This window comes from Molossus molossus, unplaced genomic scaffold (assembly GCF_014108415.1).
Source record: "Molossus molossus isolate mMolMol1 unplaced genomic scaffold, mMolMol1.p scaffold_m16_p_9, whole genome shotgun sequence".
In the NCBI taxonomy this organism is placed as follows: domain Eukaryota; kingdom Metazoa; phylum Chordata; class Mammalia; order Chiroptera; family Molossidae; genus Molossus; species Molossus molossus.
Genome location: NW_023425403.1, coordinates 52,567,842 through 52,593,893, shown reverse-complemented (window position 1 = coordinate 52,593,893; position 26,052 = coordinate 52,567,842). Strand labels below are relative to the sequence as shown.

At 38.0% G+C, this 26,052-nt stretch overlaps 1 protein-coding gene across 2 annotated transcripts in view; it reads right to left on the bottom strand.

Annotated features, from left to right (window-relative positions):
* Window positions 1-26,052, bottom strand: part of LOC118622255 (DNA repair protein complementing XP-G cells) — a 56,410-nt gene that overhangs the window by 16,343 nt on the left and 14,015 nt on the right. Inside the window, exons 6-16 of one of the 2 annotated variants that reach the window (XM_036249617.1) lie at window positions 22,113-22,245; window positions 20,618-20,704; window positions 19,427-19,523; window positions 18,032-18,263; window positions 9,869-10,044; window positions 8,023-8,138; window positions 7,465-7,551; window positions 5,782-5,842; window positions 4,701-4,844; window positions 2,623-2,830; window positions 971-2,050 (exon numbers count right to left, since the gene is read on the bottom strand). In XM_036249617.1, coding sequence (XP_036105510.1) covers window positions 971-2,050; window positions 2,623-2,830; window positions 4,701-4,844; window positions 5,782-5,842; window positions 7,465-7,551; window positions 8,023-8,138; window positions 9,869-10,044; window positions 18,032-18,263; window positions 19,427-19,523; window positions 20,618-20,704; window positions 22,113-22,245 — 2,421 coding nt within the window. Of the gene's footprint in view, window positions 1-970; window positions 2,051-2,622; window positions 2,831-4,700; window positions 4,845-5,781; window positions 5,843-7,464; window positions 7,552-8,022; window positions 8,139-9,868; window positions 10,045-12,678; window positions 13,143-18,031; window positions 18,264-19,426; window positions 19,524-20,617; window positions 20,705-22,112; window positions 22,246-26,052 lie in introns of those variants that run through there. The other variant, XM_036249616.1, reaches the window with a different exon arrangement.

The window sequence follows — 26,052 nt, the reverse complement described above, 5'->3', positions numbered from 1 at the left end:
AACTGGCCCTAGAGCCAAAGCTGCTTGATCAACACTGCACTGCTCTCTCCCATCCCTCGGGTCTTCTCTGTAGAAGAGCTGAAACACGAAGGTAGTGTCACCTTGCTCAACTTCAGCTGGGAACAGTGTGTCGACTCAAGTTTTTAGTTGCTCTATGCATGTACAAGAAAGACCACAGAGACAGTGCAGTGAGCCCTGGCCAGTATGGCTCAGCAGTTAGAGCATCGGCCTATGGACTGAAGGGTCTCGGGTTCGACTCTTGGTCAAGGGCATGTACCTGGGTTGCAGGCTCAATCCCCGGCCCCAGTCTGGTCGCAAGGGAGGCAACCAATTGATGTCTCTCTCTCACATCGATGTTTCTCTTTCTCTCTCTCTCTCTCCCTCTCCCTTCCTTCCACTTTCTAAACATCAATGGAAAAATGTCCTTGGGTGCGGATTAACAACAACAACAACAAAAACAAGACAGTGCAGAGAGCATTGATTCTGGGGTTACAAATATAATTCTGTAAATATGGAATCTATGAATAATGATGATTGGTCATATAAACTGTATACAAAAATAGATAGAGATATGTAATATACATGTGTACATATAAAGAGACAGACAGAGAGATACGATAAAGCGAATGTGGTAAAATGCTAGCCGCTGAGGTACTGGATGAAAGAGCAGAAGGTATTATAACATTCTTTTGACTTTTTAAGTTCAAAATAAAAAGTTAAGGAAACTCACTTTTATCTTCTCCAATTAGGGTACTCCCTCCCTTTAAAAATAGCAACAAAAAGAATAGCAAAACAGGAAAGGTCAAGATTCCATCACTACCTGTGTGTCCTTGGGAAAGTCATTTCACCTTTCTGGGTCTCTAGGTCATCACCAGAACAGAGTGGGAACTGGACCATACTAAAGGATATCTCAGTTCCTACAAAAGTGAAATACCACCATTCTTATCTCTAACAGAGAATACGCACTTACCATCAGATTCACTTTCTTCAGAGTCAGTTTCCACTGGTTCCATGGACTTTGGAGCTGAAATTAAATCCTGGCCTGCAGATTCCATCGGCTCATGTTCTTGGATGATTTTTAGGAAATTCTCATGTTCTTTAGCATTTTCTAAGTTACTTATTGCCTCTGAAGGAACACTTAGTGTGTTCCTCGTTTCTTGCAAACTGATAGTATTAATAATTTCAGAAGCAGGATTTTTTTCACATCCTGTTTCATCATCACTTGAAAGAACAGAAGAATCATATTTGCTCTCAGATGGAGGAAGATCTTGCTGTAGATCAAGCACTTTGGTGTATGTTTCATTCCTTGATACAGAACTTGGACTTATAAGAGGTGTTGATGTCAGTTCTCCACTCTGGAGTCCAGGTGCATTCATGTGTAGAACTACCGAATTTTCTAAAGGAATTGGATCTTTCCTACCATTAACCATAGGCTCATTGCTTGTCTGAAAGGCTTCGTTAACCATGTGCATACGTGATATTTGTTCTCTTGGAATGCCAGATTCACTGCCTTGACAAAAGACAGTACTTGACAAAGGAGCTGAGTCTGCCAGCTCCTTTTCATTATTAGAGCTGGTTACATGCTCCTCTACAAAGTTCACACTGGTTGAATAAGGCACTGGTGTCAACAGCATTCCTTTTCCATCTCTCATTTTAAGTCCTTCATCAGTTTCCTCATCAGAACTGTTCATGCACAGTTTTTTCGCTCCTGACTCCCCTGTCTGCACATCATTCCCAGCATGCACTTTCACGTCTTCATCATCATCAAGAGCTTTTTGAATAGCCAAGACAGTCAGTGGTGATACAGAGCCTTCATCTACAGTAGCAGATACATTCCTCTTATTGTACTGCCTTTGAGTCTCACTCTCCAACTCCTCTTCTGAGCTACTTCCCAGCATGGCAGCTTGCATAGCCAGTATAGTTCTTGGAGAAGGAGGGGTAGCATCAGGCTCTTTCTCTGGCTTCAGCTTTTCAAAAGATATGCTGTGCATTTTGCTAGAAGATGGAAAAGACTCTGAATCCACATCTCCAGCTTTCTTAGCTTGTAAACCTTAAGAAAAAGTAAAACATTTTCATTAAGTAGATTTACAGTATAATAATATACTTCTAGTAACATGACTAAAAGTATACTGGTTTTCATTAATGAAGTTATACATTTTCATTTAACCAGCAATTAAGAGTTAACTCAGCTCCTTTTTTTTAAATCCTCACCTGAGGATATTTTTCCATTTATTTTCAGACAGAGTGGGAGAAAGAGAAAGAAAGAGAGAGAGAATCATCGATGCCAGAGCACATCGACTGGCTGCCTCCCCTGGATCCCAACCAGGGCCGGGAACCAAACTGCAACCATAGTATGTGCCCTTGACTGGAATCAAACCCACAACTCTTTGGTCCTCGGGCCAACGCTCTAACTGCTGAGCCAAACCAGCCAGGGTGGATTAATTCCTTCCTTTTTAAAGTGGGTTGATACAACCCACTAAAATAGGTAATCCATTAGTAGCTTTACACAATTATTACATAAGTAGGACTTCATTGATATTATCCAGGGTAGTAGTTTATAGAATTCAGAGACACAACATATTTTCAGCTTTTAACTGTCAAATAAAGGATGGTGCCAAATACCTTTTATCAAGATGTAATGGGAAGTGTCTTCAGAGACCACTCTCCTTGACTCCACCTCTTTCAAAAAGCCCCCTTCATCTTCATATTGCCTTTGGATTTGTCCTGAATGTTGCTGATTCATTTCCTTTTGGACATTTTCTATGTGTTGATTTAGATAGTTTTTTTTAAGTAAGCCTTTGAGCTGGTACTGTGAAAAGTCATTGGACTCCTACAGCAAAATAAATAAAATAAATCTTCATATTAAATACAGATATTACCATATATCCATCTCTTTCCCAAAAAGTGAATAAAGAGAAATTGATTTTTTTTTATTGGCAGTATTTTCATATTATAAAAGTAAAATGTGAATACTTAGGAGAAAACTGTAACATAATCTTTAAAGCAAAAAGAATTGGGCAAAACAAAAGAAACCATGGGTACTGTTTATGATTTAATCACTCATTCAAAAAGCATGGATTGAGCATGTGATGCATGCCAGGCCCTGTGACATTTTGATTACGGCTTATCAGACGAGACAACTTTCTAGAATGCAAGTAAATAGGCAAGGAAAGTGCCCAGCATAGTCCCTGGCCCATAAAAAATAAATCATAAGCAACTACAGTTATTAATACTAATAATAATTAACATTTACAAAGCATTTCCTGTGCAAGGCACTCTTCTAAGTAATCTTACATATATTATCCCATTTTATTCTCAACCACCGATGAGATAAATATCAGTATCTCCAATCTAAAAATGAAAAAAACTGAAACTTAAATAGGTTAACTATCCTTCCTAGAACCACATAGCTAGTAAGTGGTAGATCTGGGGTCAAAAGCAGACGTTTTGATTAACCCTTATATTATATTGCTTCTATTACTATTATGATTATTACTATTACTCTCCTTATCATCATTACTATTATCAATAATGTATTTGCCCAATGTGCAGATGATACAACAGCCCAACCTGGATCTAAGAACTTCTCTTAGCTGTCAGAATTACAGATCCAATGAGCTACTGCACGGTACTACCCTAGTCTACCAATCCCAGAGGCTCTGTGGTGGCAGAAAGAAAAACAAGTGGAGCAAATCATTAAGGACAGTCTCTCTCCTATTCCTTCCCACTGTTGTTTACATAATCTAAATTCTGTTTCTTCAAAGACCAGCCAAAGATGCATTCACACTCAAGAAATAAAACACCTGAGAGACTGAGTTTGGATTTTTCACCTGAAATAAAAATAAATTTACTTCTGCCCTTTGTATATCATTTCTGAATACCTCAGCTACTTCCTGTGTTCCCACTCTTCATGGAAAAACAGAAAGGAATAATGGGAAAAGAAGTATCTCTTGACTTTTTCCTATTTTGTTATCAAATTAAGAAATGTTCAAAAGCCTGTAGAAAAAATAATACCATATCCATTCATTGGGATTATTAATGGTGTGAAAATTTGTATTCTGTCTTACAGTTAAAGAAGAACTATGTTAGTAATAATAGGTGATAGCAGTAGAAAGGAGAACAAAACTCATTAACTAAAGACAGTGATAATGGTGTAGCATGATCAGGAGACATGCTCAACAAAATCCAACTCGTAACACTACCTCACTGGGGGTTTCTGTGACTGTGGAGCCACTATCAGACACTCTAATCTGAAGAATTTAGCACAAAATTCCCTATTACCACTGTCCAGAAAGAGGAAGAGGAAACATAGAGATACAGCTGCATTTCCAGCCTTGTAGCAGAGGAAGAGATACGTGGAATATCCCGTAAGAGCAAACTTCTCCGTTGTGATTGGGTTCTATATTAAGAGTTATACAATGAATATTATGGGTAAAATAACTTTTATGAACCAGCCTAAGAAATGAACCACTAAGCATATAATGGGTACTTACTATGTGAAATATACTGAGCTAGGTGCTGAAAATACAGAGGTGGGCAAGATAGGCACATCTGGGTGCTAAAAAGTACAAAGAAAAGTTATAGGGTACTATGAGAAGACAAAGCGGGCGACAAGATCTGATCTTGGGTGGAAAATTAAGAAACCCAAATGTTGCTGAAGTTCTCAATTCTACACATTAATGTACTGTTATATATTTTACCTCTGGCATTGCTTCAAATAATGTTCTTCTTCGCTTGGTAAATTCTTTCATATCAGTCAAGATTTCATGCTTTATTTCAGGGGGCAGGCTGTTGAAGTCTTCAGACTCAATATCTACTGCATGAGGATTACGAAAGAACTCTTCCTGTAAAGAGTAAAACATAACACCATGAATTAACAATTCATATACAGGTTCTCTGTCCCTTATCTTGTCTAACTTCCCTCCCATTAAACATGGGCTGGCCTTAACTGGCTTGTAATGAACAGACTGTGCTAAAAGAAATACTGCACAACTTCCAAAGCTTGCTAGAAAAGGAAACAGGTTTTTCTGGCACTTCTTCTGGGGATACCTGCCCTTGGAACACAGCGTCATGCTATGAAAGAACGCAAGCCACGTGGAGATGCTGCAGGCAGGTGTTCTGGCTGACAACCAGTGTCAACTGCTGGACATGTGGACATGCAACTGAGGAGACCTTTGAGGAGTCATCAGCCCCAACTACAGTATGACTGCACCTACACAGGAGACTGAGGGAGAACGGCCTCACTCAATTCATCAATCCCCAGAACAGTGAGAGATGAAAATAAATGACCATTTTCACGCCACTAAGTTACATAGCAATAGATAACTGGAGCATATAATACACAGATATACATTTACATATATAAATGTATACATGTACACATACCCAAATACATACATAATTAACCATATGAGGGATGGAGGATGGACTAATATATAACAAAATATTACTAGAAGTTATTTGTGAGTGGTATATATTCTGTATTTCACACAAGCATGTATAACTATATTTATTTATTGGTAGGTAGGTTATAAAAGAAAATTGCTTACTTTAGATATCTAGATATGCATAATTCCACATAGATGTGTATGCATGTGTATTTTATATATACATATGTACACACACATATATCACACATACACATGCAATAAAAGACATGTCTTCATTATTTCTAATCAGAAATTTTTCATAAATTCATACTGCCGCATTAAAATTATTCATTTGAATGCCATTCATTTCAAATAACAGCATAAATTCTAAATTCAAAAATCACTTAAATACCTGTAATACTTGTTTTTGATTCATTCTTTCTTGCCATTCTTTTTCTTCTTCCTCTTCGGAACTGAAAGTCAAACACATTTACACTGTGATTTAATGACTACTTACAAAATATTTCTTGAATTCAAGGTGCTCTGCTTATTGGGGCTACAATGGTGAATAAGATGGCAAGATATGTGCCATCACTGGTCTCACAGTCTGGCGGGGACACGTACAGTGAGCAATCACAGTATGACCTAATTACTCCTATCACATGGGAAGAGCAGGTGGCCAAAAGTATGACGAAGAGTCACTTCACTCAAATTTGGGACGTCTTGAAAGCTTTTTGGAATCTCCTCAATTACATTGTTTAAAAAAGCATGTGATTTAAAGGGCTGACGTTTTATCCTAAAAGAAAAAAAATAAATAAGAAGCTAGGAAGTGTTTTAAGCAAAGAAATGACAACATCTGACTTGGGATTTAATAGACTCTACACTACAAAGCAAATACTGGGCTTGGGAGGGAGGGGTTCCTACAAAAGGGTAGGATCAGAGACACAGAAAGAAACTTGGAAGCCAGTAAGTAACCTAGAGACAAGATTATGGTGGCAGTGATAAAGACACAGAGAACTGGGATGATTCAAAAGTTACCTAGTCTCTCAGGAGCACCCACAGAAAGAAATGATAGCAGGTGAAAGACACAGTCAAACTGGTCCTCCACCTGCACTTCAACCACAAAAGCTGCTGACAATTAAGAGCTAGCCAGAAAGAATTCACAAAGAAGCCTGAGAAAGAGTAGCCAGAGAGGTTCTCAGCAGGCACCACGTTAAACTGAGAACTGCACAGCATCTACTGGATTTAGCGAAGAAGTTGTTAAATGTGGTCTTTTAGCGTGGTGATGTGAGAGAGAAGACATGGAGCTGAGAAAGAGATAGAAACAGCAAGTGTAATCAAAATGTAAGAGAAACTACAATTCACATCTTCATGAATTATAAATCAACAGTCCTAGCAAAGGCTCTACAAAAATGAAAAAGAAACCACCACAGCCCGGCTGGTGTGGCTCAGTGGTTGAGCATCAACCCATGTACCAGGAGGTCGCCAGTTCAATTCCTGGTCAGGGCACATGCCCAGGTTGTGGGCCCCATCCCCAGTGGGGGGCATGCAGGAGTCAACCAATCGATGTTCTCTCTCACCAATACTTCTGTCTCTCTCTCCCTCTCCCTTCCTCTCTCTCTAAAATCAATAAAGAAAAAATTAAATTAAAAAAAACACCACAAACTACCGAAACACAAAGACAAGTGACTAACAAAAAATTTAGTTTTGGCCCTGGCCAGTTTGGCTTAGCGGTTAGAGCATCGGCCTGTGGACCACAGAGTCCCGGGTTGGGTTCTCATTAAGGGCACGTACTTCAGTTGCAGTTTGTCCCCGGCCCCAGTTGGGGTTGTGTACGTGGCAACCAATTGATGTGTCTCTCTCACATCAAAGTTTCTCCCTCTCTCCCTCCTGCTCTATGGAAGACAAAATGCAAAAATGTCCTTGGGTGAGGATAAAAAAAAAAAATTTACTTTTGAAAAATACTCTATAAATAGTGTCAAGAAAGTATATTTTAGATGCATTGATTCACACATGCCTTAATATGCATATAGAACATAAAGGTTTAAGTTTGTCCGAATATAATGAAAATAAATATTTTTAAATAAACATTTACCTATTTTTTTCTTCCTCTTGTAAAGGTGGCAGAGTATAGATGTCATCTTCTCTTTTAACTTGAGTAAGACTGGGTAGTGCTTCATCTCTAAAAAGTGCACACACACTTAGAGATGATAGGAAACAGTACTTTGAATGAACAGTACTCCCCCATTGATTACATAAACCATGCTGAGGAGGTGAGAAAGGGGAAAACAGGGACAATGGCTACCCAGGCCACTGCTGTGAAAAGTAAGCAGAGTCTAGAGAAAGAGGAAACTTGCTGCAGCTCCTCAGTGCCTGGGTCACAGCCTCCAGCGTAGACACAAGGAGCGCCTTATAAAAGTAAAACAAACACGTAGGGCAAGACTACAGCTTTTCTTTCTCATTATCAGAGCTAATTCACACAGAACAGAGAATTACTTCAAATTACTAAATCAAAGGAACATTGCACTTACTCCTCTCATTTCAACCTCTATTTTCTGCTGAGAGTTAAAGTTAGGAAAAGGCAGCCACATAAATTCAACGCAAAAAAATTAAAAAGGCTTAAATAAATCTTTTAAATTAATTTCCCTCTTGCCTTTTGCTTCTTAAGGCAGTTTTGATAGCTTGTCTCTTCAAAAATGTTTTTAAAAGCTTCTCTGTAGTTTTTTTGGAGTCACTGGTTGCCAAGTCCTTTCTATGCCTTCTCTTAGCCTGTGAAAAGAATGAACACAAGATTTTACTTCAGGGTATTAGAATAGTAAACATTTCTGCGATTTCTCCCCATAGAATTTGGTTTTCTGATGTTATAGACTATAGCTGTTATGGTATGTCCTATAATCGCCTTCCCAGTGGATATATCTTCAGGTTTCTCATATGTAAAGGACACCCAGTCTCCACCTAGCTACTACTTAATGGACTGGATATTATACATTTGAAAAACTATTAATTTACTTTCAGTTTCTTTTAAATGTCCTCAAGAAGACTAAAACTTAATGATATATAATTAAGTAAATGCTTCCCATAAAGGAATTACATTAACTAACTTATTCTTTAAAATGTCACTGCTATGCCAAAACCAATTTCCGACATTAGTTTTCATAAAAATACAGTACTTAACTCTGTCCTTTAATATTCAAGATTATGTTATAAGAAATCCAAAAATGTATTGGAATACCTTGTAAGAAATGTCCAAGTAGAGAAAAGTAAGTCTCCATGCTGATCATTGAATATAAGGCAGAAATTCCAAAAGTCCTTTCCTTCTTTGAAATCAAGATTTACTTGGCATATAACATACTTTAAGGTGTACAATGTGTTGGTTTGATACATTTAATATACTGCAATATGACTGCTAAGGTAGAGCTAACTCCTGTGTCAGGAGTGGGAGAATTGGAGATATGTTTTGTAAATTTACAACCAGTACATAAATAAGTTCTGGAGTTCTCTTTTTTCCTAATCCTTCCAAAGACTACCTGATACAGAGTATAATTAAAAACTGTAACATTCAAGTCTGAGGCGACAAATGTCCCCAAGTATTTACAAATCCTTACTTTTATTCTATGTCCTCACTTAGATAATAACTCTCTGGTACGATTACAAGGTAATGAGCTGACATTTTCAACATATAGAAGTCATATATCCAATTACTCCAAAGTTCACAATATTGTTCAAACATTTTTAAGCTAGTCTCAGAATAAAGAAACTCATTCTCATTCTTTTATATCTATTTAGTCAAACTTGGCAACACATACCATTGCTCACTTCTAAAATTCAATTCGCTTTTAAAAGAAAGCTCGCTATAGTAAAGAATCTCTAATCTCAGATTCAGGGAGGCATTTCCCCTATAGGTTTTCTATAATGCGCTGGGCAATAGGAACATAACTGAAACAAATGTAGAACACCAAAGAAGATACTCTAAAGGTAAACCCCCAATTGTAAAAAATTTAGTATTTTTATTAAAAGTTAAATTTTAGCCCTGGCTGGTTTGGCTCAGCGGTTGGAACGTCGGCCTGTGGTTCAGAGAGACCTGGGTTCAGCTCCCGCTAAGGGCATGTACCTCGGTTGCAGTTTGTTCCCGGCCCTGGTTGGGTCGTGGGGGTGGCCCACTCGATGTGTCCCTTTCTCGTCGATGTTTCTCTCTCTCTCTCTCCCTCTCTCTCCCTCCCACTCTGTCTGAACGAAAAAACAAACAAAAAAAAATGTCCTCGGGTGAGGATAAAAAAAAAAAAAGTTAAATTTTATCACTGCACTCATGATATAGTCTCATATATAAACTTTTTTTTTTTTAAAGAAAAAGTGTTTATTTGTTCAAGATAATTTAAATTAAATTGGATATATGTCAAAATAAGTCTTGGTTTCCAAAATTCTAAAGAGAAAATTTAAATTTTATCTGAACTCTTCTGTCTTTCTAAGAATGTGCAAAGAAAAAAATTGATGACTCTTACCAAAGTCTGTTTCTTCAATAGTGGAGCATCCCCATCAAATACAAAAATAGGACGAATTCGAAAAAATAAGAGTTTGCAGAGCCGATGAAACAAAGTGAGAAGATGAGCATTTTCTATTGAGTTCCCATGGCGATCTCGGACTCCTTTAAGTGCTTGATTTAACCAAATGCTAATATCTAGAAGAACTGTTAACGAAAACCATTTTGGAATTTCTTTCTGAGCTCATCCTTCCAATCTCAAATTCCTAATAACTGATATCATCTAAACATTGAAACTAAGGACTCATCACAATTCATTTGAAATTGAAAAATGTTTAGCCCTGATGGAATCTACCTAAAATCAATTAACTTTATTTGAACACTTATTACTACTGTTCACATACTTAACTTTAAAATCTTACACAGACACATGTAACCTTTAAGAAGTCTAATTGCAAAATAAAAAGAAAAGAAGAAAATGTTACTTTAAAAAACCTAATAATCTTACGGAATTATAGTAAATTACCACAACTCTTCTGGAGAACAACTTGGTAATTCATAGCAAAAAACATAACCTGTATTGTATTTTACCTAAAAATTCCACTTCCGGACATTTACCCTCAGGAAATCATAACAGGTTTCCATTGAGAGTTACTTATAAGAATGTTTGCTTACAATAACAAAAATATTTTAAAATTTAAGTTTTCCAAGAGTTCTTTTTTTAAAACTAAATTATGATATGCTGATTTGATGGAATACCAAGAAGCCCTTAAAGATGGAACTTGCAGAAGCATATAGAGTGATAAAATAGTCACAAAATATTATTAAAAGAAGTAAAACAGGTTTTGAAAGTATGGAAAATATAATTCCACTTTGTAACATGCATTATGTTAAATATTTAAAAACTAGTCGTTCAGACACCAAAATACTAGAAGGACATCTCTGCTGTGATTACAGGTAACTTTGTTTCCTTCTTGGAGTTGTCTTGTATTTTTAAAGTTTTCTAAAAAATGTTTTCAACAAATTATTTTCTATTTGTCTGTAAGACAGAGAAACTAACACTCTGCTGGTTTTCCTGCTCTCAGTCTCTTTGCCAGCTCCCCTATCTAACTCACCACTGAAGTGTTGACTTCAGTAATTATCTCTCAGGCCATCTTCTTTCCTCCTCTCTCCACCCAGGCTACCCTGGCCCCCCACACCACACCCTCTCCCTATGTGTACATCTGCCACAGAGTTCTCAACCTGACCCCAGAACAATGGCCTAGTTAACATCTTTATCCGATGCCTCATAGACATTTCAAACTAAAGAGAGCATATTATTTCGCTAATAGACTTTAATGCATTTTACAAATGTTAAGGTCCATAAGAGTCAAGTCAAATTATTCTTTATTATTTGACCCATTTAGATTGTATAAATAAACAAGACATCTGGCTATAGATGGTCAAAAGACCAGTTTACTCAGGGATCTAAAAGTAAATTATGAACCTAGTATGTCTTGGAAAATTTCATCAATAACAAAACAAAAAATCTGAATGCATTTCAGATAGTTGAATTCCCATGAAAATGAACAAAACAAAATCAATTATTGAACCAAAGATACTCAAGTTATAACAACCTCAGACACATGCATATGAGGTTATCATTACAACTTGAGTATCTGACAGTCCTTTTAAGTGACTCATTCTTTTCAAAAAAGCCCCAAAACCCTATGAAAATGATTTCATGTCTGAAAAGAGCTTCTAAGACTTCTGAAAATACATAATCTAAATTAAATGCTTTGCCTTTCCTTACTTTGGACAACTTCCTAAAAAACTGGATTGCTGAACTTCATGTGTCATCTCAATAATTTTACAAATAATTTATTCTTCATATGAGCTGCAATGTAAAATGACCTAAATCTTTGCTGTAGTTTCAAGGGCTCCCATGACAAAACTGCTTTCATTTACATCCAGCTCTATGAAGAAAATCTTTAGGAAGCAGTGATTTGAGGAACCACTAGAGGGCAGCAATACAACACATGCTTTAAAACACAGACACAAAACTTTCCCTTTCTCCAAAGGTATCCTGCGTAAAAACTTGTAAGCATAAATCCCTTACAGGTGTACTTCAAGATTATTCACATTGCAAAAAATATAGTATAATAATAATCATATTACGTAGGTTCGTAAGTTACCACCAGCTTCTAGAACACAACAGACACTTAAAAGAAATCAAGAAAAAGAAAAAAAAATGCTTAACAAAAAAACCCCTGAAATTTCAGAAACAGCACTCACACGTTTTGATAATGAAGAAAAACATATTTCATTCCAAAGACGCAAACAAAACTAGCCAAACATGCCCACAAACAACAATCCCTAAAAAGTCTTGGGAGTAAAACAACTCACTGTACATCTTTTGAATTTTTTCTCAGTGCAGTATTGTACCACAGAAATTTCCTATTCTAAAATAAAATAAAGGGCAAACACCTGACCACACTATCCTTTCCTCTAATAAACATAAATGGAGGGCTCAAAACAGCAAGCAAAACTACGGGTAGGAAGCCCACTTCATTTTCTCCATGCTGACTTCCCAGCCGGGATAATATTTACCTTATTAACAGTGCCCGACACTAACCGAAGCCTCCTTCTTTTAAATAATCCCTTTATTCCTCATACCAACCTTCTGTGTGTAGATACCATCACCTCCACTTTCCAAGTGGGAGAACTAAAGCTTTGAGAGGCGTAAAGCACTCCCCCGAAGTGATAAAACCAGGGGCAGTGGAGTTACTGCCCACGAGGTAGCGCAATCCGCGCGCAATCACGCGTCCGAGGTCCCAGCCGCGTGAAGGATACCCACGGCAAGGATCTTGCCCTCCAGCGTTTCCGGGCTGATCTGCCGCCCGGAGCACTCCAGCAGCTTCCAGAGCCCCTGGACTCCCATGAGGCAGGCGTGTCTTCAGAGCGCAACCCGTGGTGGGGCCGAGGAAGACCTGTGATTCCAATTCTTCTACAGCCGGCTACACCACTGCCAAACCCGGAAAGAGCTGCCCTGCTCCAACTCAGGAAAGATGGACAACAACCTGCGGTTCCCAGCGGATGACACCGCCTCCGTGAAGACAGACGAACAGGGAATGGCCGAGGGAGGGGAGGAACTGGTCCTCTATCGCCCAGAGCTTTGTGCCAACTTTTGCGCTCCTCACGCCAGACCAGGTGCGGGGAGAGCGCAGGAGACAGATACCGCCTCGAGGCGCCCCTGGATAGACTATCTTTTCCAGTAGCTGCGTAAACTCGCGGGAAGTGGGGCTTCTTGGAGTCCGTCTGATAGGATGCGCGCGCAGACCGGAAATACGCTTCTCTTACGCTATATTGATGCGCCGCCGCGCCCGGAAGTGAGGGGTCAGTTCAGCTGCAATGTTTGTCCTGTTAGTGCTGTGCTGTCTTCTCGCTGGCATTCTGTCGGAGTCAACGTTAAAGCAATGCACAAAGTGTGCACTTGCTGAGGTGATGGTTTTCTACATGCTTTCTTGGTATCAGTTTCTACCCACTTGTGAAAATTCTTTTTTTATTGAGAGGGGGAGGGAGAGACAGAAACATTGATTTGTTCCACGTACTAATGCAGTCATATGCTGCTGCTTGTGTGTTCTCAAGCAGGGAATCCAGCCCACAACTTTGCCATATGGAGGATGCCCTAACCAACTGAGCTACCCAGCCAGGGCCTTGTGAAAACTTAATATTAAGTATTGTTTTACACGTGAAGCAACAACAGAAAGGTGGCTACTTTGTTGGTGTTTTTAAATTAAGTACTTGATAATTTGTAGTAACTAGATAACTTCTAATAATACGATTTAAAGCTTAACCCTTGAAATACAGTTTATTCCCTACCCCAGTCCCCACCTCCCATCTAAAATTTAGGATTCTGCTGGTCAAAAATGAAGAGAAACTAATTGCTAAAGGAGCTCCTGAAAAGTAGGTGGCTCTGGAACCCTTAGGCCAAGGTTCAGATCCCAGCCACACCACATTATAATGTATAGCATTGTTCAGGTAACATTTGTTCAGAACTTAGGTTTTATCACCTATAAGCTGGGCATAAAACCAATCCTGCAGACTGTTTTACCTAGGACCACAACTGATTGTATGCAGAGTGCTTACACTAGTAGTTAATAAATGATAAGCTTATGCATATTGGTTCATAATTGAACTATTGAAACTAGATTCAGACTCAATGAAAAGGCTGGTTTAAATGAGCAGGTAATTTTGTTAAATGATTGCTTTATGACAGAAAAAAATATGTATCAAAAATTAGCTTTTAGCAAAACCAATGCTATCTCCAAACAGATGGTTCACAGATTACCCTAGTAACAACTAATAGTCTATCAAGGGTCAGCACATTAAAGTGCTTTTTTTGCATTTCTACCATGTGTAAGATAATTCCCAGAAATTGTCCTTAGTTGTATTTTATAGAGATTAATTGCTTATTCAATTTTTGTCTCCCTCCACAGTAGACTAAACTTATGGAAGCCAAAAAACTACTTTGTTGACTGTTGTGTGCCCCACCCCCCCCGACACTTAGCAGGGATCCCATAAGTATTGTCTAAATGACCTCTTCAGCTTCTAGTCTGAAGCTCTTCAGTGCATCTTGCACCGTCCTGATGAATTTCCTCTCAGGTAGACATTAGTCCAGATCCCTCCTGAGCTACATAATAGCCCTGTGTTAATGGGCTGAGTTGTGTCCCCCTCCAAAATTATGTTGAAACCCTAACCCCCTTTAACTCGGAATGTGACTGTATTTGGAGAGAGGGCCTATGTCAACATTAAAATTGTTTACTTTTAAAAAAGTAAAAATAAGGCTGTTAGGGTGAGCCTAATTCAGTTTGACTGGGGTCCTTATAAGAACAAGAAATTAGGACACAGAGAGACACCAATGATTTGTGCACAGAGAAGAACATATGTGAGGACACAGCAAGAAGGAGGCCATCTGTATGCCAAGGAGAAAGGCTCAGGAGAAACCAAACCTGGCAAAAATCTTGATCTTGGACTTTGAGCTTCCAGAACTCAGAAAATAAATGTCTGTTGTTTAAGCTACCCAGTCTGTGGTATTTTGTTATGGTAGCCCTAGCAAACTAAGATACCCTATGATCCTAAGCAAGTTTCTTCACCAGTGAGAGTCTGGATAAAATGGAGATGCCACCATCTTCTTGGGGTTGTTCTGAGATCAGTGACTTAACATGAAACACCTAGTGGGTAATAGTACCCAGTTTGTTGAGTGAATGCAGGAGAAAATGCTATGGATAAAATTAAGATACAGAATATGATGTATCCCAGAGCACCTTGCCTGAGCCCTTCCAGTGTCTGGGAGAAGGCAAGTTGGAAAGTGTTATAGTTGTATCAGCTTGGTCTAATAATGGGGAACAGTAGTGGGCAATAAAGAGTTTTAGGATTTGCCCTGGCAGGTTTGGCTCAGCGGTTAGAGCGTCGGCCTGCGGTCCAGAGAGACCCGGGTTCGGTTCCCGCTAAGGGCATGTACCTCGGTTGCAGTTTGTCCCCGGCCCTGGTTGGTCGTGCGGGTGGCAGCCACTCGATGTGTCCCTTTCACATCGATGTTTCTCTCTCTCTCTCTCTTCCTCTCTCTCCCTCCCACTCTATCTGTACAAAAAAAATGGAAAAATGTCCTCAGGTGAGGATGAAAAAAAAAAAAAGAGTTTTAGGATTTAATTAAATGAACATTATTCACTATCTCAGAGCTGGGGGGGGGGGGGGTAGCCAGTATGGGCATGTGAATACTGTGTTTTTAAAAACAGAGCAACATTTCTTAAAGTACAAAATATTCTTTCGAAGGAACAGCAACTAAGAGGTGTCTACCTAAATTATAAGGAATTGGCTCCTTGAGATGCTGTTTAATGGGCTTTCAAGTTTCAGAACGGTAAAATACACATCGGATTAATAATAGCAAGCACCTAAATAGCAATTCCTATCTACAAAGCAATGTTCTGAACACTTTACATGTATTAACTTACTTATTAAAAACCATTTAGAAAATAGATACTATTATCCCCATTTTACCAATGAGGACACAAGCACAGAAAAATTAATCTTAATTGAGCCAAAGAGATACAGCTAGTAAATGCAGAGCCAGTATTTGAACCCTTACTGCTTCTATGAAGACCCTAAGGAGTTGACCAAGAAAATGAATATCATAGGAATGTTACTAATATTGAAAGAGAAGTGTGCATTAACTTGCTTATTATTTCTGGAAAACTTTCTGTAAACTTCAATGTGCTTTTAGTAACTGTCAAACATATAAGTCAAGTTATTAAATGATGTTATAGATCAAGACTTTTATAAAAAAAAGTGTTTATCGCAAATAAGCAATCTATATACACTCACTGTCTCTTCTTAGGTGTCACTGTATTCTTTATTTTATGTGGCATTTGTCTCATTTCCTCTTGGCTCTTTCTCATCTCTGAAATATTTGAATTATATGAAATTGCCCATATTCAACCATGTTTAACCTACAAAACTGAAAACTTCATTTGTTTCAAGCTAATGAGAATTAAATTTCCTAGTTCCCGTTACAAAGTCTTATAGAAATCTAAAATTATATTCATAATACATATCATTCCATTAATTATAAAAGTCATATACAAAATGGTTTCTTATAACACACTACTTGGAAAGAATTAACAAATTATCATGTACTTCAAACAAAATTATAATACCCCCTTCCTAAAACAAAGGTTCAAAACATTCACGTGATTAAAAGTAGAAAACAAAACTTTATTTGATGAAAACTTCATAAAAGTTCCAGTATGAAGTAACAAAATCAACAACCTACAAATTTCTTTCAGTCCTTCGCATTTCAAGCAAAATATTCCCTTCAGAAAAATTACCATTTCGTAATATATATCCCTTTTTGTAGGCTTAAGCATGTCTGAGTGGATAAATGGATATAAAATTCAAAAGAGAAGAAAACGAAAATTTTTAAAAAATAAAAATCTGAACCTTCTCTTTGAGATGTATTGCAATATGGTTACCAACATATTCAGCACCTTGTAATAATCAAGTTACTGATATGAGTTCTGGAACAGCCCCTGAAATGAAATAACAAGAGATCCTAGTCATTTGTGAGTCATGGTTCACAGCATAAGAAAGTATAGAGGAGCTCAAATATATGAAATTCACACTTTCTGAACTATTTAACACTCACTTCAGACCACTAATTGTCTATATGCTTTTAAAAAGGGAACAGCTTAGAGTTTGGAATATGGATAGTTGCCCTCTGAGTAACATGGCATTCTGAATGCATTTTTAGTGCTGTTATCAATATATGACTCCATACTGAGGGACCAAATATCAGATCTCATTTCACAGATTACCTTGGATATGGAAACTGTGGATGCCACTTGTTCATTTACTCTATGCCTAAAACATATTGTAGACTTATAGAAGTCTTTCAAGAACTAAAGTTCTTGTCAATATTTGGCAGTAACATACCAAGTCAAGAAAGTCAAGATCATCCTGAAACAAGGCATTAGGTCACCCATTTGCACCAATAAAAAGGTTTAGTTTCTTGAGTCTTTTCTCTTTTGCCTCTTTATTGAGAATCCTGAGAAAGTTAACCAGGAAACAAATGAGGCAGGCAAGATATTGCTACAAGTAAAAGAATTACTAGACTCACTGAATAATTTTAAATGAGCTTCAACCGTGAGAGAAAACCAGAAATCTATATCCTTTTTTTTTTTTTAAGGGCAGATGGTGCCTTACATCATGAGCTTAGGAGTAAAGCTATCTGCAACAAATGTCTGGGGATCAAGTCATAAGAAATCATGTCATGCTTAACTATTTCAAATCATGATGTCATCAAGTAAATTTGTATTTGTTTATATGTAATTGTATTGGATTTTGTTAAATTGTCCAGAATGTTTATATAGTCTTAAATTTAAAAAGATAATCTGTGCTTATCTGCTTATATATGTGACATCACCCATCATAATCATATACAAGCTTATTTACTGGAGAACTACAGGGTTGTTGAGTACCACAAGCTCTGTTCCTATTTAATGTAGACTTCATAATATCTTTTACTGTCTTAACGCAGTTCTGTATAGACCAATAAGTAACATGAGTTTTTCAGTACCCATGTATAATCAATCATTCCCACCATAATCACTGTAACCCTGGTAACCACTGTTCCTTCTCTCATGGATACTGGACATCTTTTTCCATGCTGAGTCCTGATGAAAACTAGCACTAAAAGACCGGCCCAGGCGCCCATGATGCTTCTTGGAGATATTGTCTTCACTCTCAGATTTGGCAATTCCCTGGCCATGTGTTGGAGGTTGTGACTCTTGTCTAATGGTTCCAAATGGAAAGTTCCAAAGGCCAAACCTTTGCCAATTAAGTCTCTGGAATGCTATAATACAATGCAAATTTCCCCCAACCTGAGAAGAAAAAAAAGGTGGGTGAAGAAAATGATGGGAAATGAATTACCCCTTCACCTGCCTCAAAACAGTACCTATCCTTTCAGACATCATCAGATCACATTATCCTGCATCTTACCTGAACAGCTGCCATTTTAAACCTATAACAATGCCCACACCTTGGTCAATATTTGATAGTAACTAAGAAAGTCAAGAATATCCTGAATCAATGCACCCATTTGCACCAATAGAAAGGACTAGTTTCTTGAGTCTTTTCTCTTTTGCCTCTTTACTGAGAATCTTCAGAGAGTGAACCAGGGAACAAATGAGCCAAAACACCTTCCCTCCATATGCCACTCACACACACTGTGACCTCCCCTTCTGCCTAATCCAAACACTATCATTCCTCTTCCTCTCCTACACTTCATTTGTTAGTAGGATCATATCAATGGGATGTGTACTCAATCTATAGAATATACCTTTCTCTCAAAAATACCTCCAGTAGTCTTGTTAGTACATTTGGCTCTGCCCCAAGGCCACAGTTATGGCTCAGGAGTGAATACCTGACCCAAGCTGGGCCAAGACTATGGAACTAGGCTTGAGGCGAGCCAGTCTCAGTCTAGACTGCTCATCTGAAAGAGAGACATAAAGATGATGATGATGATGATCTTCAGGAAGTAAATAATCAAAAGATAACAACGTATAACTCCCAAAAGAATGAGACAGACTAGCTACTTGGTCCCCGTTAACATTCTTTTTTTTTTTTATCCTCACCTGAGGACATCTTTCCATTTTTTGTTCAGATAGAGTGGGAGGTGTGAAAGGGACACATTGAGTGGTTGCCACCCACACGACCCCAACCAGGGCCGGGGACAAACTGCAACCGAGGCACGTGCCCTCGGCAGGAACCAAACCCGGGTCTCTCTGGACCGCAGGCCAACATTCTAACCACTGAGCCAAACCGGCCAGGGCCCTGTTAATATTCTTTTACCTAGTGCCAGGCCCTTATGAATCCAGGCCACACTCCTTGCCCTTTCATTTTACCCCGTGTCCTTAAAGTAATTTTCACTTTTCTGTCTAAGATGTTCTAAACTGAGTTTCTACTATTTGCAATCTAGAGTGCTGAGTAAAATATTGCATTTGGGCCAGTTGAGAAATACCTTCAAATATAATTCTGTTCTTACCTTCTTCGTTTTTCGATGCTGCAGCCCCCTCTCCAAGTGTCGGATATCTAGAAATTCTGGGTTTTGAGTATTTAGATCAGTAACAATATCTGCCCACCTACAGTTAAGAAGGAAAAATAAAACACAATTTTCTTTTTAGTACAAAATACCATTGTAATGGAACTTTTCACATGAGCAATAGTCTACATTACCATGGCAATAAGTCTCTTATCTCAGGATTGTTCCACCTACTAAGCTCTAATGTTTTTTTCATATGTTCTTATTGATTTTTTAGAGAAAGAGGAAGGGAGAGAGAAATAGAAACACCAATGTGAGATACATTGATCAGCTGCCTCCTGTATGCCCTCTACTGGGGATCGAGCCCACAACCTGGGCATGTACCCTGACCAGTAATTGAACCAGGACCTCTCAGTCCACCGGACGACACTCAATCCACTGAGCCACACCGGCCAGGCTAAACTCTTGAGCCAAATACACTTCTAACAACTTAAAAATTAACATGTCTTTTTTTTTTTTTTTTTTTAAATCTTTACCCAAGGACATTTTTGCATCCATCTTGGGACAGAGCAGGAAAGAGAGAGGGAGGAAGGGAGAGAGAGAAACATTGATGTGAGACAGACACATCGAGTGGCTGCCACCACACGACCCCAACCAGGATCGAGAGGTACGTGCCCTTAGCGGGAACCGAACTTGGGACTCTCCTGTCCATGGGCTGATGCTCTAAACACTGAGCAAATCTGGCCAGGGCAACATGTCTTTATTTACAGACAACATGATTGTGTGGAAAATCCAAAGCAATTATAAACTGCTTTGGATTGCAAAACTATTAATAGAATAAGTGAATTTGGTAAAGATGTAAGATTTAAGGCCTATATAGAAAAACCAACTCTATTTCTGTACATGACCAGAAAATAACTGAGAAATTAAAAAAAAAAAATTTATAATAGTATCAGAAAATATACTTAGAGAAAAATTTGAACAATATACCTATAAACTCTATATTGAAAAATACAAAATATTGCGAGAGAGAAATTAAAGCCCTAATTAAATGTTGGTATACTATGTTCACAGATTAGAAGATTCCATATTGTTATAATTCTCTGCAAACTAAACTATGGATTCTATGGATTGTATTCTAATCAAAATTCCAACAGGCTTTTTAGCAGACATAGGAAATGGAAGTTAACATACTTTTTACAGTGAATAGCAGGATGTTTTCTACTTGATTCTCCAATTAAGATCCAATATTCTACTTCTTGTGGTGAGAAGGGACCCCTGCTAGATGTAAAATACAGTCACAGTACGTTTAATAAAGGTCATTCGCTCCCTTAAAAATAGTACTTCAATTATATATTATTAAAAGACAATATTGAAATTTATTGAAAGATGGAATTCATTAACACTAGAATAGGTATTGGAGTTTAGGCTTGTGCAAATGTCTAAATGCAATTACAGAAAAAGCATATATTAAATGTCAGTCTTGATCCCTATTATAAAATCTAGGGCTAAAAAGGTTGACATACACTACCTATCAGCATCTAAATGGAAAAAAAAAAAACCTACCGTGCTACTAGAATTCTCCAGCTACTCTTCTCCTTTTACTATGCTTTCAGTAAGTTTCAAAAGGCATCCTAAAAATAAAGTCCTAAAGCAATGATTCACCTGTGGAACTTTTAAACATACTGATGACCTAATCCTACCCTAGGAAATTCTAATTCAAATAGGTCTGGAGTGGAGCACAGTTTGAAAAGCATCTCAGGTGGTTCTTAGGTACAGGCAGAGATAACAAACTCTCCTCTAACGGGGACAAAATAGAAGCACCTACTTTTTCACATCTTACATGTGATGGACGTCTGGAGTAAGGTGACATTGCAGGGTGAAACCACATAAGAAACATACATGCCTCACCTCTAGGGAGATGAGTAAAACAATTCAAGATTTGGAAAGGCCAGTAGTTTTCCCCTTGCTCCACATTCACAAAAACTCAATGTCCAGCTTCCTGACTTTGCCAGCTGGGTCCTGCCCATCTCAGGATCCTCTCAACAAACTTCCAATCCCGCCCAAACCCCAGCCAAGTGCCTTGAGTGGGATACAAAGGTCACATAGCCTCCAGCCTCAAAGAACCCATCCTATCCCCCAGATAACCAAGCCATAGTCTTCCAGCCTGACCTTTGGTCCTCTCTGAGAGAATAGTACAACTTCTTCCTCCACTTCAGTTACCAATTATACCCACCCAGGCGTGGAAAAAAACACACACACACAAAAAAAACAGAACCGCAGCTGGGTGAGAAAAACCATGCCTATTGATACTTTTCCTCGAAGTATTCCTGGCTTCTGTTTTCACCATTCTCAAATAGGACCCTTCTTCCTTTGCTTTTAACTCTTCTGGCATTATCTCAACCCAGCATGAAGAAAACTTGCTAAGGAGGGAAAAGAGTACTAATATTCAGTCACCCTAATAAATTCATTTTTAAAATAAGTAAATAAACAATTTTGTTAAAGAAATAAAATTTAATCAAATGCAATTCTGCAAAATAACAGGCTCAAATGTTTAAAGAATAATCTTACTTCATGTAAGGAAAGGAAATCACTAAGTGTTGTAATTTCTAAGCACTAAGTATTTCTTAAATGCTTTCTAGAACACACTTTATGGCCAAGTATCCACATAACATATAGAAATGCTTACCTGAATGCTTTATTGGCTTTAACAGGGGTTGCTTCGAAGCCAATTGGACAAAAGTAATGATTTTGGCAATGATAGATATAAGCCAGGGATTCATCTTTCAATCCACGAGTTAACTTCAACAAGGCCCCTGAAGCTACAAAAAAACAACAACAGAGGACCATAAAGCACTATCCATGCTTTACACAAAGGACTAGTTAACTGAAAGAGACATTACTTGGAACACATGACACTGCTGGGGAAAAATGAGAAGCTATTGCTGATACAAAAAAATATTAATGAATATATTTTCATCTTTACCCTTAACACTGAAATTCAGATAAACAGAATAGCAAACCAAATAACTGAAATATTCCTTCCTTACCAAATCCTTCTAATAACACACATACTTGTCTATGAATTTTATTTACTGTATAAAAACCTAATACTTAGTGCATATAGCAATGGTCTCAACTTTTCTGGTTGAGCACATCTGTCACTAGAAATTTCTGAATAGCCCTGGCCGGTTTGGCTCAGCGGTTAGAGCATCGGCCTGCGGTCCGGAGAGACCCGAGTTCGGTTCCCGCTAAGGGTACGTACTTCGGTTGCAGTTTGTCCCCGGCCCTGGTCGGTCGTGCGGGTGGCAGCCACTCGATGTGTCCCTTCACGTCGATGTTTCTCTCTCTCTCTCTCCCTTCCTCTCTCTCCCTCCCACTCTATCTGTACAAAAAATGGAAAAATATCCTCGGGTGAGGATAAAAAAAAAAAGAAATTTCTGAATAAACATGCCCATTATAAGCATTTTTTATTATAAATTATGTACATATACAACTGTACTAATGTTTTTTAAAAGATATACAAAAAGTGGGAATTTAAATTAGATTAAAATATAGACATTCTAGCCCTGGCCGGTTTGGCTCAACGGTTAGAGTGTTGGCCTGAGGTCCAGAGAGATCTGGGTTTGGCCCCCGCTAGGGGCATGTACCACAGTTGCTGTTTGTCCCCGGCCCTGGTTAGGTTGTGCAGGTGGCAACCACTCAATATGTCTCTTTCACATCGATATTTCTCTCTCTCTCTCTCTCTCTCTCTCTCTCTCCCCCCCCCACCCCTTTCCCTCTCTCTCTCCCTCCCACTCTATCTGAACAATAAATGGAAAAATGTCCTTGGGTGAGAATAAAAAAATATATACACATTCTAATATGTTCTTTCCATATCATAGGAATCATCTTGCATAGCTCCTATAGTGTGTACATCTCAATTTGAAGACCACTGAGGTATACGAATACAAATTCCAGATGATAAAGTTCCAAATATAGAAACTTCCGCTCAATATACAATTTAATCTTTCTCCAAAAGTTACACAGAGTATAAGAACAGCTTTCACAAGATGAGATAAGAACATCTCTACAGACAGACTGGTAGTAATATGGCATCCTCTTATAATGCTCCTCCTCGTATATTTCCCATGGCTCTATTAGTTGTGAGCTAACTTCAAAAGTATTATCATAAGCAACAAGTTTTTACCACTACTGAATACTTACAACCATTAACTGAGGTTTCAGTAACTTCCATCTCCTGGAAGAAACTAAATTATTCATTAACAAATAGCCTATTAACTGGAAATCCTAAAAATAGCTGAAGTAGATGAAAGCTTGCAAGCCATGGTTTCTCTGATTGACTCTCTAGCCACTGCAGTAGCTGAAGAACACTAAGAACAGCAGGTCAATGGCTGTAGCAGAGCCAAGGAGCACCCCCACCCCTGCAGATACACACAATTTGTTGAGTTCCATGGAAACAATAACATTTCTGTCTTTAATTTTTTTTCTCTAAGGTTTCATTCTAGACCTTTCTCATAGATTTTTGCTTCATGGCCTACCATTAGAACATACATGCATGGCAAGGTGATCTTTTCTGCTAAAATCTCTATTTTATAACAATAAATAAATCTTTCTGGTTGAGTTCCTTCACAATTTAAAAACTGACACCCAAGGGAAGCTCTAAATGAAAAATTATAAGAACTAAAATGCAGGAGATATTTAATATTTCATTTCCATCGCTAAACTTGATTATGGATAGGTTCCAGGATAGTAAGCAAATGTAAATATATAGATTTAGACTCCTCATAAATTCAATAAATACAAAAAATACTTATACATGTAATTGGTGTAGGAAAAAAAAAACCTCTAGAACTCGTTTTAAAGTTTTGAAAATGCCAAATAAAACATTTTCCCAAATAACTAAAAATTTTATTTTATTTTATTTTATTTTTTTTGTTGTTCAGGTAGAGTGAGAGGGAGAGAGAGGACGAGAGAGAGAGAGAGAAACATCGATGTGAAAGGACCACATCGAGTGGCTGCCACCCGCACGACTGACCAGAGCCGGGGACAAACTGCAACCGAGGTACATGCCCTTAGCGGGAACCGAACCCGGGTCTCTCCGGACCGCAGGCCGACGCTTTAACCGCTGAGCCAAACCAGCCAGGGCCAAATAACTAAAAATTTTAATAAAAGACCTTTTATATAACTTTTTAATGGAAACCTGTATTTAACACTTTCCTCCTTTCCTAAGTCAAGTGGAAAACAAAACATCTGACTTCTTTAGTGTGACTCTGATTAGAAATTACTTTTTTTTTTTTTTAACACATATTTATTGAGTTCTCCCATGTAAGACAAGAGGGAACAGGACAATCAGGCTGGGTTCCTGGCCTCCTGGAGCTTACTGTCCAGGGAGTAAACCAACAATAAGGAAATAAAATAATTATGGATGGTAATTTGTGCTTGAAATGAAATAAACAATGTGCTGGCTTAAAATAACGATCCAGACATTAGACTTTAATATTTAGTGAAGGCCACTTGGAAGTGGTGGCATTTAAGCTGAAACATGAAAGATGAGAAGGATGTGGGGGAGTGAATTCTAGGGAATGGAACAATCCAGAAGAAGTAAAACAGCAAGCATATTGTATCTTCATAGATACTGTCTCATTCTGGACTCTCTCACAGTCTTGTGAAGTAGGTGCTTGTGGTAGGCACTTGATTAGCAATTACTTTAATGTCCTGGAATATATTCCAGATTTCCTATCAATGGAAAAACAAGCTCTTGATAAAGAGGTTAGATAACACCTTTTTTAGAAAGACTATAGCAGTAGTTCTCAAACTTGAGCGTGCAAATTTGTTAAACAACAGGTCACTGGTGTCTGACCCAGTAGGTCTGGGATGGGGACCATGAATTTGCATGTGTAACAAGTTACCAGGCGATGCTGATGTTGCTTTAGGGACCACATTTTGAGAGCCACCAGTCTAGAGTTAAGAGCAAATTTCATTTAACTCAATTCAATAAGCAATTTATGAGCACCTACAAACTATATCAGAGCTGCAGGGAAAAAAAAAAAAAAGTAATAACACAAGATATCATGCTGTCTTCATAGGGAGGATAAAACAAGTAACTCTAATATAGGGTAGAATAAGACAGCACCACAATAAAGGTTTACAATTCTAGGAAGAAAGAGCACATCAGGTCTAAGGAATCAAGAAGGGGTGGCATCCAAGATGGAACTTATTGAAATGGGAGGATGTCAACAATCCAGATAGAGGAAAGAGCATGAGGAGAAAACAAAATCACTGGAGGGGAGGGATATATTCAAAGGACATCAAGTAGTCTAGTTTAGAATATAGGGTATAATAGTATAGAGAGGCACCCCAAGAATTTTAGGACAAGGTCCTAAAAAGATCACCCTCTGGAATAAAAGACAGTATTTAATACATTCAAATGGTCATCCAAGAAAATAGTTCCATTTTGGACATTATAAATGTGTTACAGATAGAAACTAAATTCAGATGATGTTCACTCTAGACCAGAGTATATCTTAAAAATCTGAAATTTAAGCAACAAAACACCACTACCAAATGTACAGCCCTAATCTATATAGTATCAAGAAAGGAGGAAAAAACTACTAGAATTGGCTAGT